The 17,215-nt window shown below is 42.3% G+C and overlaps 1 protein-coding gene and 1 non-coding gene across 2 annotated transcripts; one reads left to right on the forward strand and one right to left on the reverse strand.

Annotated features, from left to right (window-relative positions):
* Window positions 1-10,520: 10,520 nt before the first annotated feature.
* Window positions 10,521-15,752, reverse strand: b4gat1 (beta-1,4-glucuronyltransferase 1). Its single transcript, XM_071918078.2, has 2 exons — window positions 14,436-15,752; window positions 10,521-13,106 (listed from the first exon to the last, which is right to left on the reverse strand). The coding sequence occupies exons 1-2, from the start codon at window positions 15,534-15,536 to the stop codon at window positions 12,915-12,917; spliced, it is 1,293 nt and encodes a 430-aa protein (XP_071774179.1). The 5' UTR covers window positions 15,537-15,752; the 3' UTR covers window positions 10,521-12,914.
* Window positions 15,753-16,158: 406 nt separating this feature from the next.
* Window positions 16,159-16,240, forward strand: trnas-gcu (transfer RNA serine (anticodon GCU)). The gene has a single exon. It is a non-coding gene; the product is annotated as a tRNA-Ser (tRNA).
* Window positions 16,241-17,215: the final 975 nt, after the last annotated feature.

Raw genomic sequence — 17,215 nt, forward strand, 5'->3', positions numbered from 1 at the left:
CATCGATTGTATTTGATGTGTAACTATAATCTTATGCTTTATCTTTTGATTCAAGAACCCACTGGAGAGTATGTTATAATACATGTACTGTCTGCAACTACAGGCAAATGTACACACACACACACACACACACACACACACACACAGCCTGTTAGGCTGGACCCATTATGGTGGAACCCCACTTGGCATAATTAATTAGTGGCTTAAACAGAAGCCTCCTGCTTAAAAAATGACCTGTTGATTTTGCCAACAGGCAAAGCAGGGGGCGTGCATCTGTGTGTGTGTGTGTGTGTGTGTGTGAGAGGAGGGGGGGGGGGGGGGGGGGGGGGGGGGGGGGGGGGTATTACCACGCTGTATAAATCCACACCAAGCACAATTAACAAGCAATTGGGAGGAGAAGTAATTAGTATTATCTGCTTATCACCGTCAACCCCTATTGTAAGGAAAATGGGTTAAAAAACACACAACGACACACACACACACACACACACATTCACTCACACTTTGCATAGGCACACACACACACACACACACTAATTCCCTCCAGGCAAATGTGTAAGGGCTAATTACAAGCTCGTTTGCAACTCAATAGCAGTATCCTCTCAGACAGGTCTATCCCCCTGCACCCCCCCCCCCCCCCACCCCCCCCCCCCCCTTTCCATCCCTCCCTCCTTTTTGCCCCATCCTCATCCCCAACATACTGTATTAGCTTTACCTCTCACCCCATGCCAGGAGCATTCACCAAACAAACGATATAATTTACTTCCCCATCCATTGCTGTGGGGTGAGAGGAGGAAGATCTCTTGAATCAATAGACACAGGTGATACAGAGTAAATGAAACAAATGAAACACATTTTTGGTGAGTGATTTCATTAAAACTTTAGAACCTGGTAGATTACGTCTGCAGTTTACTAAGTTTTGCAGGGAATATATATTTCTTAACACATACTGTATGTTGTGCCAATGTGATATCCACAAAGCATTGTTGGCCCCGGTATATTCGGTGTCCTATAAAAATTTCTGGACTTAAAAGACAGTTTGACAGACTTGATGATCTTAAGGGAGGCCAAACAAAGGCAAAGCAAAGTTTTGATCATGATTCAGCCTTCACTCTCAATTTTAAAGTAGCAGTTTTAGGGTTCCTCATAGATTTATTTGTTTGGTTTCCTTGTGCCATCCCAGCCTCATCCAGCTCAATTGCATAAAAGCAGTTGAAAGTATTTTGACCTAATGGTTTGCCTTGGACGAGTACAAGATTTCTTAAAGAAATCTTCAAGATTTCTAGATTTTAACTGGATCTAGTAATAATTAGGTCATGGCACATATTTGAGAGATCATGCATCTTCTTGTAGGCTTTCATGAAGTACCTGGAACGCAGAATGACATTTTGATAGTGACTTGTTTTACTGTAAGAGATCTTATGGCTTGTGTCTAGCCTTACTGAATACACTTTACTTATGTATTCCTGTCTCACTAGGTTACTTAACATTATAGTATTTCCAGGGGAAATCCCCTCCGCTTGAATTAATGAATGACTCAGAACAGTGTTGCAAGCTCCTTTACACCTCAAGGTGTTTGAAAAGCTGGATGGAGATTATTTATGTAATGAGATGTTCTTTCCAGGCATTGTTAAAAAGTGGATGGGGTTGTTGCTCACTCCAGATAGTGAACCACCCCAAGACAGTATCATCATTGTTGTGTGAGGGATCAGGTTATCACAAGCTCTTGGTTAGCTGGCAAACTCTAATTTAAGCCTTTAAAAAATAGCCCGGCAAATCACTGCTTGCTCTGGATTGTTTGTTTGCTTGCATGCTCATTGTGGTCATGGCACTTGGTGCGTTACCCCCAAAAGACCTTGAAACCCTATGTCCTTTAAAGGGTTTCTAAATTAAAGAAATGTGCAGGCCAATTGTGTGTGTTGGCCTAAGTGACTTGACATTTGTGGTCTTTACAAGCCGTGCCCTTTTTCCTGGGTGAATGTCATTGTAAAGTAATTTCAAACCATCATTTTCAGTGACTGCTGCACAATGTCCTATAGGGATAAAACCCAACAAGGTTCACATAACAGTAAATGATTTGAATATATGACGTCGGGGCCAAAAGTCACTACCTCACTTGATGTTACGTGTCCAGTACGTTAAATAAAATTAATGGACACCCACCTGCCAATCAGAATCAAGTATTCTCTCAGGCCATAGTATAACAAAGGATAATTCATCAAGTCTACATGTATTTTGATTGATCATAGATTTAGTCTAGTCTATTGGTCTGGTCTAGTCTATGTTAAAAATACTGTCAGTACGATGACATCATCTTAGATTGACTATAGAAATCAGTACCTTTGATCACTCAGTAAAGATTTATTTACTTTTTTTTATTTTGTATGGTGAAAATTAGTTTCCAATCTTTTTTTTAATTTAAAATGGCTTTCTAGTATCCAAGAATACTATCACAGCAGTTTGTTGCTACTGAAGATGGCTTGGACTAAAAGCTATATAGTCCTGTAAAAAGTAGAAATACTTTGCATCCTTCATTGAAGATAAAATAAAAAAAATAAAAAAGGCAATATTGTACACAGCTGTGATGAAAAAAGTTCAAAAGCCTGCAGTAGACCATTTTGTTTCAGCGCCTGATTACTTAATATTCTTATCAAAGTGTCCGTTTAGCTTTGTCACAAAAACCTCCTCTTCCCCTGCTCCCCTCCATGCTAGGTAACAGGTGTCATTGGAGTTGTTTAGGAATCCTAAAGGGATTTAAGGTGGGACTTATTCTCACCTAATACTATAATGCTCATTAATTCCTGCTTCAGTGACTTACCTCCCCTTGATCCTCTCTGGACGGCCCGGCCCAGCCGAGCCCATCCCTGCCCTCTGTGCTGACGCTGTCATGCCCTTGCCAGATAGGCAGCTCAACTGTCAGTCTGCAGACGGGATCCAGCACCGGAAGGATAATTTGTCTTGTATGAAGGTTTAGAAGAGTAGCATGGCAGATGGATGGATGGCTGTACGCGGGAACGAGGGATTGCAAGATAGGGATAAACTGCATCTGCATAGGTGTGCCACCATGACGGGCTATTTGTCGTGACTTGACAAGCGCAGAGTGGGGGGTGGGAGGACTGTGGTTCCCTAGAACAGTGATTCTCAACCTTTTTCATATCAAGGACCCATAAAAATAAAGTATACATTAGGGACATGGACCCCCATCCCAAATCTGAGAATATTTTTATTGTTAGATATGATTTTGTCCAGAATTCCATGACTATTGTAAGTAGAGAGATAACGGTGAAACTATGATTAAAATAGTCATTCTTCTACATTCTCTAATTGTGTTAACTTGTAAACAAATGAATGGTTAAGTTTAACAATTCATCAATTTGCTGTGATCCCGTGGAACCCCCTCAAGGACCCCTGGTGGCCCCTGGACCCCATGTTGAGAACCACTGCCCTAGAAGGAGAACTTGTCCATCTTGTATCAAAACTGCAGAGGGATTTTAGGGCATGCAGGGCATGCAAAAGGACAATTTCTACTGTCTTAACATTGGGCAGAGTGTTGAATGAGGGATGAGAGGTAGGAAATGACCTAGGTGCCCAAAGAGCAAAAACCCTACTCATTTGATGAGTGTTGAACTGGTGGCTGCCCTATATTAAGGCCTGCAGTCATGTGCCAATTCAGGCCTAATCATGTGCCATAGCTGTTGAGATTCCACCCTCATTTAAAACAAATCACACTATCCAGGATGTCCTAGACCTAGAGCTGCTGGGACACTCAAAAGCATTTCACACAAGCTGCAGGCTGAGTTGGAACTTTTTTGCATAAATTCATACTAATATATCTTCATTACATTTTTCTCAACCATCAGGAGGTATAGTCAGGAGCTCATATGCCTGTGAAATGTCTTTTCAGTTTTATTCAGACGAACACCTTGGGTGCACAGGGGCCACTGACAGAGCAGTTTCTGCTTACTGCTGAGATGGACAGTTCATGAAATGTATTCTGCATATTATAGGAAATTATGTGGAAGAGCAGACAGGTGAGAGCTCTCGGGTTAGGCTTAGTGTGTCTTGACATTGACACTGAGAGTAATGATGGATCTAAGAACTCAACTCAACAAAGACAGCTCACCATACATAGCTAGTGAAGGCAAACCTTTGCCTCATGATTAATTGGGTAAACATAAAGGAAATAAACACCAACTATGACAAGAAGCTTTAAGGCCTCCAAGATGTTTGTAGCAGTGCCCAGCTGACCCATAAGCTCATACTGTCTGTCCCATTCATTCATTCATTCATTCATTCATCCATTCATTCATTCATTCATTCATTCATTCATTCATTTTCTCTACCTGACTAATCCTTTTCAGGGTTGCAGGGGGCTGGGGCCTATCCCAGCATACACTGGGCAGAAGGCAAGGACAAGTCGCTGGTCCATTGCAAGGCTATTGTCAATGTACTTTGTACTAACAGTGTGTACTACATACTAATTGTACAGCATGCTGCACAGGAAACACAGAAATGTAGTCAATACATTGCTGTATGTGACCTCTATGGCCAGCAGGATGGCCTAGTGAGTAGGGATAAAGTTCCTCAACTGGAAAGCCTGGGTTTAGGCCTCTGAGGCTGCAAGCATCCGCCTTGCTGAAGTAGCATGGCACAATTTGTCCCACTTCCAGGGATGCTGTTATGTACATAGTAATCCTGCACTCTGACCTGATCTGATAAAGTCAAAATAACTGTAGTTATTTTGCTGTAGTTACTGTAGTGTGCCATTTTTGTTGTATACTAACTGCTGAAAAAAACACTTACTAAATCCTGGATTTAACTTCATTTGTACATTTTTGCAATAAAAACATCTAGGTATTAGGAATAAGATATTTATCAGGGGACAGAGGGATAAGAGATGGGCCTCCACAAAAAAAAGGACTGTCCTCAGGTGGCTCTGGATATAATTTGTCCTGTTTGAACATTGACAGGGGTAGCATGGTGGATCCCGCCAAGGGATTTAGGGACAGAGGGATAAAGGATGGGCCCCTACAAAAAACAAGGGACTGTCCTTGTTGACCTTGCTGTCAGGATGGGGGTGGGGTGAGGGCGCGAAGAGAGGCACATACCCCAATGGCAGTCACTTTGTGTAATTTGATCTATAGGCCTGTATTTCAAGAAAGCATGGGGAATGGAAAGACAGACAGAGCTCCACGTTCATTGTGGCACCTGTCAACATGTGTCACCTCTGGGCTGTGTGGCTGCACTAGAGCCAATGAGAGGGTCGTTTTTTCTCTTGGTGCAACACGTGGGTATCAGGAGCCAAATTCAGGTCAGTCAGTCATCAGACACTCAAGATAAAAGTAACAGTTCAGTTATTTTGAACATTTAACATACTGTAGTTATGAATGGAATTTTCACACAAATTTTTTTAAACCACAATCCTTCCTTGTATTCAACAAGATGATCATCTGACTGACAATCTCCCTGCACTGCACACTCCCCCTTTTATGTGCAGCCTTGCCTTCTCCCAGATTTCATTTGGCAGCGCTGATGCTGATGAGAGTCGTCAGTCTTTAACTAATTTAACAGTTAGATTGGCCGATCACTGATCCAATCACTGATTGAAATTATGGGTTACAGTCCCTCCTAACTGCTAGTCAGTGCATTCCAGTTGTTAGTTCTAGTTTTGTAATGAGTGATGCTTGCTTGCTTCTGTGTGTAAGCTTTGCAACTGCAGTGGCTAATCTATGCGTGAAAACATTTTTTGCCAATGAATATTGTAGTTACAACTAGATTGACCTAGCAAAGCAGTTCAGTGTATAATTTATTAAGTTTGCCCAATGCTAATGAAATATTTTGGCTACAGCCCACACCACAACAATTATTTCAGGTATTCATAGTATTCTGTTACATCACCACACGGCCATCTTGGTGACTGTAATAAATTAACAGGTGATTACAATCAAATGACAAACACAGCCAATGAACTGTATGTATTGTAAAGCGCCATATTGGTAGGAAATGCATGTGACATCATAGGAATACTATGAGTGTTAGTGTACATATTTACCAGCATTTGCCCCATGGATATTTCCATAAGCAACATAACGATAATGACATCCAATTTACATAATTTCACAATGGATCTCTAAACTTCAAAGTAGTGAATTCATGAGTGCAACACTGTTGCCCTAACTACTGGTTTCTCATGCTTCTGGTCTTTTATGTAAATTTCGCTTCTCATCCTGTATAAATCCCACTTAATCCCATATATTAGAAGAGGCACACTGTAGGTTTCTGTCTGAATAGCTTGTGGGTACCAACTGCTCCACTAGGTTTGTTGATATCAACAAAATTGCTCCCTTCTACTAAATTTCGTTAACTTGAATCTTCGCTATATGTGTGGCTCTCCATGCACATTCTTACACAATACAGGGAGAAAGGAAATGCCATTCTTCTCTTGTTTGTTTGTTTTCTATGGCCTGTCACCTGACCGTAATAGCAGCAGAATCGTTCCTTCAGTAATGCATGATAATATCTCTCAAAATCCTTTGAGACATTGTTGGCATACACCCAGTTTGTGTTGTGCAAACAGTGGGGTAATTGTATCATAGCTTCCATCATCTGTTACTAGATGATTGCGATAAATGAGCCTTGTATTAGTGCATCGATCGAGGCAGAATTAACTCACCCTGGCTAGCCGTTGCAATTTTGTGTGCGTGTGTGTTTGCGTGGGAGTGGTCGAGAGCATATGTGTTGATGTTTCACGGTGTCATTGTGTGTGTGTGTGTGTGTGTGTGTGCGCGCTTGTACTGTATTTTGTCTCCAGAAAGCCATGAGGGAGCTTATATGTATGTTGATGATCTTTGTAGTGCACTTATGATCTTTGTATTGCACTTATATCACTTGAGTTTGTGTGTGTGTGTGTGTGTGTGTGTGTGTGTGTGTGTGTACACGCCTACGTGGCGTTTGTGTGTATCAGGGTTGCCTGCCTACACTCCTCCCCGTCTGTTCCTGCTGGGTTCATGTGACAGCGGGGGTGGGAGGCTAAGAGGCGTTAGCTTGGTGAGAAGGATTACCTATATCTGTTAGGCCTGCTTTTCTTTCCCCTGGGCAGTGTCACGTCTTATTACTTCTGTACTCCAGCCTGGATAGTCCGGCTTTAGTGGGATACATTTAAAATGCAGGCAGCCTGGGCGTCCAAGAACACCAGGTTTAGAAGCAGAGTGATATGTGTGCGTTTTGCTTGAGAGGCTTTTTTCCGTAAGCAGACAGGTAAACTTCTCCCAAAGCTGGCATTGATGGCAGCTAAGCCTTCACTTGTTTAAGTGAAACGGATGTCTCATCTCCGAAAGGGACATGCTCAGCGTGAGGTTACAATCTGCTGTGATAGTCCAGAGAGAGACAATCAAACACTACTCGCCCTCCACATTCACAAACGCGGGTTTTTAACATATCACATCACACACAGCACATGTATGAAGAAGAGAGAGTGGAAGGGAGGTGTGTGTTGGGAGGAAGGTGTGATAATTGCAGAAAGGTAGGAACCGCCATGGGACCGTGGACCAGGGTTTAAACTCATAGAGGTGTAGAAAGATAGCGGTAATAATATAACATATTACTGTAATTTGAACCCATGCAGTTTCAGTAATGTAGAGGTTATACTCCCCACCATCTAACGCTACTTCAGTTGACATGTGAAGCTGAAGTGGAGAAGAGAGGAGAGGCCAATGTTGAGATGAAGCCCTTATCTTGGAACTTTTTATAACCTCTCTAAATCTGACGCTGCAGGTTAACACCAAACCTGAGTCAAGTAACGTTTATAAAAACTTCTTAGCATTTGTTTGAGCCTGCATGGAGTACCAGACGAGTGGGTTTTACTTCATCAGGACAATTCAGGTAGTGCCAGGTAAGTTGTCAGTTAAAAAATATACTCAGTTGACTTTCACATATGTTCCTATGATTGTCTAAGGTTTTTTGTCACCTATTACATTTTCCTGTGTGGTAAAAGCCCATGCATTAGACACATAAGTAAGTTAAAGCAAACCCAAAAAAGTATTCTCAAATACTAGTTGATCCAGGTGCAATTAAAATTTTTATTTTGAGTGACAGACAACACATTTATTACAGTTTTCAAACTGCTTAATCTCCATCTGATTAATTGCTTGGACACAGCCCCACGACAGTTCCAATTAAAAGTAAATTATCTTGTAAAATATACAATTTTAGCAATGTAATCTATTCCATGCTTCATAAAAAGATACAATTTAATATCCCCCTTGAGACCATTTGCTCTAATCACTTGTAAATCCTTCCAGTCAAAGCAATCGCTGATGTTTAACTGAGTAGTGTAAACATCCACTATAGTCCTATTCATCGCAGGACCTTTAAACTGCTGTTAAACATGCTACAGTGGACAAACAACCAATTCATTTGTACCCACATTTCATTTCACAAATGCCTATCATCAGTATGGGTCATTGACTCCTTCAGTTGTCACCCATTCGTTGACCCGTGCAGGAGGCCCTATCTGTCTACAAGCTGACCCCTTGGTTTCATCGGCCTCACCCTTCCTCCCCTCTCAAAGAACCCCCGCCGCCTCCTCATCTCGCCCTCCAGCTGGCTCCCTCCACTGTCCAGAAGCTGTGGAGCTCTCTTTACCTTAGCAGGGCGGCTAATCTAGATGGCGGGAGGCCTCCCTCCTGCTAGCGTACACAAGAGAGGGCAGCCCTAATTGCTTATGTCGTAAAGCTCTCTGACCCAAATAAGCCTTCACTCCCCAAAGCTGTCGAGATAAACCCCACTTTACCTCACCAAACCTGCCTCTCCTGATCCATACAAGCCACCATCCTCTTCCTCCCCCAACCCCCCCGCCTCCCTTCCATTTCTGCACCTTCTGCCACATTAACACCCAGCAGAGGGGGGAGAAGGCGATAAGAAAATGAATAACAGTAGGTAGAAGAAAGGAATATGTAGAATAATGAAAGATAAAGTTTCGAGAATTTTCTCATCAAGTGAACTGGCACTGACCACTTAGGGAGCTGTATGTTGCAGGAAAATAACCATTTTAAGTGAAGCAATAAAGAGATGTATATTTTTATGCAACAAACGTCTTTAAGTAGTATATCGTTTACAAAGCTGTTGACACATCAGACGTCTCAACTGCCCAACCTGTGGGAGGAGGAGAGGGGGAGAAAGGAGGATAACGGTACAAGAGGAGGAGGTGGAGGTGTGTAGATAATAAGTGATGTGTGGTGATTTCTGTTGGGGGCAGAGCTTTGTAAGAGATACAAGAGAAGACAACTCTGGTGGTCAAAAAACGAATAAGATATTGTTTAGAAATCACTGAGTCAGGATAAGAGTTGATATTTGAAGAGAAAGGTGTGATAAATTGACCAGGAGAAGAAAGCAAGAGTGCCAGATATTACACTAATGACTCAAGAATTTGATTAGGTGGGTGATGATTAGATGTGCCTAATGAAAGCAAAAGACCAACCAAGTCTAAATCCAAAGCTTTGGAGTTGCGTGTTATTCCCTCTTACGTGTCTGCCTCATTATTGAGCCCAGTAATGCAGGCTTAGCCACAAAATGCCACAGTGCCACGGACAGTCGTCAGGTGACGAATCTCACACGTGCTCTACTTCACAAACAGATGGCCAGCTCACTGATCAACCCTTGGCTGTTGTTAAAGCTCTGCAAATCGATAACTTGGTATTGAATTGATATCTTTGATTTCCTACATCAATCTTCTAAAATTGATTTTTGTCACAGAGAGATATTTAATAGGATAGTGACACAGATCCCTCCTCAGTGATATCGTTGGTTTGGTACTTGGCTAGTGTTGCCACCCTCCTCCCAAAGTTAAGTTGCCGTTACAGATCTAATTCAGTCCATGCCCCTATCAAATGGGAGACTAACTGAGATCCCCGGGCTCTCCACTGTAGTCCACTTTAATACAGATCTTAATTACTAAATAGGAGCTTTTAATTGGATGCTGGCCTGAATCACCCTTTAATCACCCCTTGCATGCTATTGGTTAGGGATGCCTTTAAACCCCCCACTTAAGCCATGTTACACCACAGGGAATGTCAACTGTGTCAAATGCTCTGTGAATGATATTCCTCCTGATATGTTACACGGTTTCTCTCTGTGAATGACCCTCCACCTCACACCTTGCAGTTGTTCCATAACGTCAGACGCAAATTCAGCTGACTTGAGGGAAGTCTACTTCATGGAACTACTTAGGGACATGTTTCTGGGACTCTAAGATAAGGCGCTGTTATTCTTTGGCTTGTCCTGCATTGAGCGCCTTTCCTTCTTTACCTCTTTACCTTTAAGTGATACTTCAAGAAACACTCTTGACAACGTTACTTGTCATTACAAATCCCTCTGATGAAGTTAATTGATTGGATTTGTATAGTGCTTTTCCAAGTGCTCAAAGAGCTTTGGGGTGACCAGGATGTTCAGTAGTTGTAAAGATTGAGTGTATCTGACTGTATCTGCGGTTATAAGTAGAGTAAAGGATAAGTAGAGTCAAATAAAAGTCATACTGTAGGTTTAATAGAAATTCCAACAATACAAATCAGGCATTATCGTTTGTCAACAGAAATAATAAATAAAAAAAAATGCATACTCAAAAAGGAAAAGACACATGAGAAATAAAGCACCACACCACATCATCACACTTTAAGTCAATTCTTGAAATTCATCTCACTCCAAAATACCTAATTATTTCATAGTGGTTCTAAAACAAAAGCTCTTAAATGTTCCATACCAAATATAATTTTATGCTACAGTTTCCGTGGTCAGGGTCATTTTTCAAATATAGGATCAGTCATTTCCAGTTTCCACAATATAAATATATCATAGCAAACACTATAAACAACCAAGAAACTAAATTATTTAAAATAGCAATTATAAGTAATAACATTTGACACTTTAAAGTAAACAAACAAAATCTTTTAGATATGTATATAGCCTATGTGGTACATATACTGTATATATGCATTTCACTGAACAGAAATCAGTAGAGTGGTAGTCAAGGAAGTACATAATAGACATTGCTTAGCAGTTTAGTATGCAAACATCTAACTGGGGGGGGGGGGGGGGGCACCAGTGGGTTCCAGAGTAGTATTATGTTTATGCTCAATAATGTACGCTTTATTTACTAGTAGTTTTGAGATAAGCATTTCTCAATAATCCTTTTGATGACCAGGTTTATATTGTCCAGTAGTGTGTCTCTCTGCCAACTGCTACATTTCCACTCTGTCCTATCGCATATTCTTTTTCTACGTCAAAAGGTTTGGGCACCCAAAACCTAGATAATCTAGTCTAATAACAATGTCAGATCCTCAGTGTTATAATACAGTAGTTTTCCATAGGCTAAACCGTCAATATACAGTGTTGGCAAAATGCTAGCGTGGCACAATGTCTCTCTAAAAAGTTTCTCAGTGCTTTGTTGTTCTCATGAGGCAAGAATAATCTCTTCAGACGTACTGTAGTTTGGGGCAAGAATGAGCAGTCATAATGTACTGAAAACTTATGAAATGTGCTGACAGTTGTAGTGCAGTGTAATTCACACCCCTCGAAGCACCAAACAACACTGGTGTTGTGTAATCCCTGTGTTCTGCGGTAGTGTGTCTTCCCCTTACTTTAGGCTAATGTACTGCAACTTTACACTTACACTTGGGTGCCTATTGCCATCTAGTGGTTGGACCACATATGCAGATTGGCTCAAAATTCACAAGGAATTCAAAACTGCAATTGTGACTCAGAGTTGATTTCCCATTGTATAGAAGAGTGGTAAATTTGTGGGAAAATGGGGGATAAAAGGAATGAGGGGACCTTAGATCAGCTGTTGTGAACTGTAGAAAGCTTAAACCTCACGTTAACACACATCTTAATTAGGACTTTGTTTCTTGGGATATCCCTCTGAGCCACATACATGTGCACGTTTTACCAGAGCAGTCAGAGCACAGGTGCAGCCTGGAGGAAGTAAGGATCTGGTGTCTTGCTCAAAGACACTCAGACAGGGATGGACACATTGGCTATTTCAGAGATCAAACCTGTGACCCTCTAGTCACTGCATGGACTCCAACTACCAGGCCGAAAAATGTTGCATTCATGACAGAAAAGTGTGTTATCTTAGCCCCCTCAGTAGTGGTGAAATGAGTTCAACTTATCTTGTAGTCATTGTTATAGATTCAGATAAGTGTAATGTCCGTACCAATAGGATGTCTGAGATTTTACAGTATTTTGTCCAGTACCATCTGTAATACTTATATATACTGATGTCACAAGAACATGGCAATTTGTCAACAACACAATACAGCATCTGCACTAGCCCAGGAAATGTTTTAAAATAGAACTGATGAAAATAATCCTGTGTCTTTTTTTTTTTTACCTTGCATGCTTTAACAGTGATAACTATCAAATGCCTTTGATTCTAGATTTCCATTTGGGTCAAGCACCAGTTAGCTCATGGGATATAAACTAATTTCTCAGCAGTGATGATGCAATGAGTCTCTAATAGTCATTTCTTCATTTCCAGTTGGGGCGGGTTACTACACACTACCAGATTTGAGCTGATTAAGCACCAAAGTTTCCATCCCAACCCCAACAAGGTGCTCTCAGAAAGCCCCAGAGAACATTGTAGATTTTAGGCAATGAACTGATGCTCATATTCATAAAGACTTAGAATGAGCATAAGAGTAGGATAAGATTAAATTCCTACATTTCCTACATTACAAGAAATCACAGAAAAATTAGCACATCAGGTTTTTATGCTGATCTTCAAAGTTGGGTGGGGAGAGCCTAACTGGGGGCTAAATCTGGTTAAAATCTGAAAAGTGTACATCCTCCCTTTCAGCAAGAAGACCAATGACCTCCTTACAGAGTGACACAGGTAGAACGATATGAGTCCTCAGCTCCTTTCAGCAGCGTCGGGCTGAGGACGGGTACTTGGTTTTCAGACCCTCTTTAAAGCTGCGGAAGAGAATCCGGTTCCGTTTGTTCTCCTCGTCTTTCCTGGAGTGGAACTCACCCTGGACCTTGAAGCCCCTGTGCACCACGAAGGCAGAGCTCAGCACCGAGAACCTGTATCCGGCCACATGGAGCTCACAGGCCTGGGGAGGCAGGAAGCGGAAGAGGAGGCAGACGTGGAGGAGGAGGAGGAAGTGATGGGAGAGAAAGGAGAGGAGGTGAGAGAGAGGAGGTGAGGAGGAGAATGACAGATGAGACAGATTGTGTAGAGAGGGTAGAAGAGGTGAGAAGAAAGGGAAGAGGTGACAAGAAGAAGGAGAGGAGTGAAAATGTGCTCAGAAAAGGTGGCAAGTGGAAAGGAGAAGGGAGAGGTGACGAAGAAAAAAAAGGGGCCATAAGGAAGGAGTGAGATAGAGAGAGAATACAGTATGGACAAAGTGTTGTGAGGGACAGTAGAGGAAACCATGAGAAGAGATGAGAGGCGTAAGAGGATTTGAGTGAAAAAGAGATGGGCAGAGGTGTAGATATGTTGGCATAGGAATGAAGAGAGGAGACAGCGAGCAGAGGATTGCATAGGAGTGGGAGAGTAGAAATAAGAGGGTAATATAGGGGAGAAGACGAGTACAAAGAAGGGACAGTGACAGAGTAGAGGTGGGGTACAAGAAGATGGCTTAGTAGGATAGAAAATAGTGATTCAACTCTAGACATGGGGCAAATAGTATTTGCAAATAATTAAGTGTATCCTGTTTGACAATATAGTGTAATTTAAGTTGTCAAGCAGATTTAAAGGAATAGTTCACCCCAAAATGAAGTTCAGACATTACCTTTTCACCCGATTAATCAAAACAATTTATTGATAGATTAATCAGTTTTGACGATAATCGTTAGTTGCAGCCCTAGACTTGACATAGACCAACGCACCACTCAGAGGGAATGCTGACAAAAAGACATGTTCGTGTTCTCAAGGGTGGTGATGGAATATAATGGGACAAAACTTGTGAATTTGGCATGCTTGTATGGTGTGCACGCAGCCAGAGCATTTTCAGTGAGAAAAAGATAGGAGATAATGTGGTAAATATTGGACTTTTGGACCCACAGTGCAATTGTTTGACTACAAACACGTACATTTTATGCTATTTTTTTTTAACTATAAAAAGATGGTCCCATACTAGCAGTTTGTGAGAAGGCTGAGATGGTTTGGTGGTCCTACCAACTTCCATGGAGTTTTAACGTGGGTGTGAGCTGCTAATGACTGAATTTTCATTTTGGAGTGAACTATTCCTTCAAGAAACTGTCAAATATGTCCCTGTGATTGTCTAAACTTTCGGATAATTATTATATCGCCCTATGCGGCAAACCCTACCCATCTAGCAGGTGGCCTAAAATAAACCACAAAAAGTATTTGCAAATTCTATCTGATGAAGTTACATAACCTCCTGCAACTATTTATGTGTCCCATTGTTTACACCAACCTGGCTGATACGATTGAAGCCGTACTGCTTGAAGTTCTCATCGTAGAGAGGCACGGTGTGGGGCCCGATGTAGAAAGGCTCCCATGGGTCCACCCAGGTGAGTGTGTAGGCGACCTCCAGGGGGCCTGAGCCCCTGACGTGACTGTTGACCCACTGAGAGTAGTTGGTAGGGGCCTGACAGCGAGGGCACAGCTCTTCATAAAACGGCCGTACCTCCCCAACCTGATACAGCTGAACCAACTCTGACTTGGTAGCAGGCAGCTTCCTCACGTGGCGGATCTCGAAGGCGGGTAAGACGAAGACCTCGTCACTCGCTGGCTCACGCTTCATGATCATAGCTAGGAATTGCTGGTGCAGGTCAGCGCTTGGCACCATATCGATGTCGATGACCAGGATGTAAGAGGACTCTGTGCCACTACGGGCAACATTACGGAGAAGGTTGTTGGGGTAGGAGATGTTTCCACTGATGGCATAGTTCTTGTATTTATCCCTGTGGGTCTCCAGTCTGGAGAACACAGAAGCACAGTCCTCCAGCCCTGCAAAATGCTCACGGTCCTGCTCAGGGAAACTGGCCATCTCCCCTGAGAGGCAGACCAAGTGGAAGTCCACCAGGGTTTGGATTTGAGGGCAGAAGAAGCTGAGAGCATAGACCAATGCTGTGGCGAACTTAACATCTTGCCCATGTGCAAATATGGCCACAGAGAGAGGGTTCTGCCACCTTTCAAGAAGAGATTCCAGGTGATAGAGGTTGTTGATGGTTGTGTGCGTGGCTAAAGCCAGGACATTGGAACTGGCGTCAGATCCTGGCTTTTGATTTGTCGTGAAATCACTTTTGATCAAGTTCTTGTACACTCGGTATTGCCCGCTGTTGTCAAATATACCCCCCGTGGACAGCGAGTACCTCAGACGCTCTTTCCGTGAGTTTTTCTCGGGGTGCGCATTTTTCTTACCAGAGCCTCCAAAGAGCTCAGAGTAGCGGTAACGCTGCTGCTTACCGTGGAACTTGGATAGGAAAGACAGGTATATGAGCTGCAGGAGCGCTACTATCAGCAGAGCACTCAGCACTACTTTGAAGACTGAACATTTCTTGGAGAGATGCATTCCAGAGCAACTGCAAACCGGCTAATTACTGTACATGAAGCAAGTTCAAACGCTGAGCAGGCAGCTATTTGTTCGTCGGGTCTGTCCAAGCGTCCCAGCTAACGTTACCTACATTGCTACCACAATGCGAACAGTGAAGCCAATAAGGCTGGGAATGCGGCACATAATTGATTCCATAATTTAGCGGTTTAGTGGCAACGCTGCCGCAGGTTTTCATATGGCTGCCGATCGCAATGTTTTGTACGAGCCTCTTTCATAATTTTTAAATTGTGCCAGTTTCTGTGGTCTCCATCAAAACATACCATTCTGCGCTGCTGCTGCTGCTGCTGCTGCTGCTGCTGCGACACTGGCGCATGTCGATGCGTAATAACCGTATTGTCGGGAGTAAAGGCGACGCTGAATTTGGTTCAGAGCGGTGTGTTATTAGGCGTTGGCTGTTAAACTTACACTTCCTATCACGGGTGTAGAGAAAAGCGTTTTGACGCTTCTCGGTACAATTAAAGTTGGGTTAAAGGAGTTGTAGGCAAGTAATGTGCGACAATTACAAAAAGTAGGCCGGAACATGTAGAAATTGGGCGGAGCCACTATATAAAGTCATTTGGTGAAAGGGTGGTTCTCATAGGACGAGGTGGCCGAGTGGTTAAGGCGATGGACTGCTAATCCATTGTGCTCTGCACGCGTGGGTTCGAATCCCATCCTCGTCGACAAGTTAAGCTTTTTGACATTTGTTGTAGTGAAGGTAGTGTAGTCCCCACGCATTATGTGTTGCGTTTAGCAATTTTTGTGGCTGTCTGAGGAGTGTTCAGAATCTAATTGCCCCTCAGGGAGAAAGATATTGCACTGAATTGAACTTAATTAATTTTTTTACAGTAGAAACAAGCATATGAGAAAAAGGCCATTGTCACATTATTCCTGTTGTTCCCTTTTTTATTCGTATTAAGACAAAGATGAGCTTTGCTGAGTGGATGATTTTCTTTTTCTTCAGCCACCCTTCTTAACAGGCGTGCAGTACACATTTACACCATAGCCTGTAGAAAATAGATTTATAGCTGGAAACTGACAATGAATAGCTCCACAGGAACAATTGGTGGTTTAGTGCCTTGCTCAAGGGCTCCGTGATGGCAGTTGTCAAAGGAGGGAAGAGCATTATTCATTATTATGCATTATTTCCACCCAGATTTGTCCAGACAGGCTAAGGATTTGAACACTTGAACCTGATCATGTTACACACTTAATCATGTAAATCCTTAAAACAAAAGTACCATGTGGAGATAGGCAAAGCTAAGGCTAAGACCTTATATTTTTCAAATTTAGATGAGGTGATTGTGTGCAGTCCTTATCTTTGAATAGAATTTTAATATCCTAAAGTTTTCCAGAAATACAGGCCAGTAAACAGTAACAGACAGAACTGAGAATTCTTAGAGGATTGCCTTCATTTTCCCCCCTTCATCTGGAAAGCAATTCATGCCAAATGTGCCAAATATCAATACTGTAAGATCATGTTTTAGAAAAGCAGTGGTTGTGATTGTATGAAATTATTTTTTAGAACTTAATTTTCATCCACCTGTGCAGAGCAACAAATAATGCCAATCTGGGAGGATGAAAGACAGGGAAAAACATAAAGCCAGAGTTTATTTGAACACATTGTTTGCTGTACACAGGTGTCATTCTTGCATCTT

This window comes from Centroberyx gerrardi, chromosome 23, assembly GCF_048128805.1.
Source record: "Centroberyx gerrardi isolate f3 chromosome 23, fCenGer3.hap1.cur.20231027, whole genome shotgun sequence".
In the NCBI taxonomy this organism is placed as follows: Eukaryota; Metazoa; Chordata; class Actinopteri; order Beryciformes; family Berycidae; genus Centroberyx; species Centroberyx gerrardi.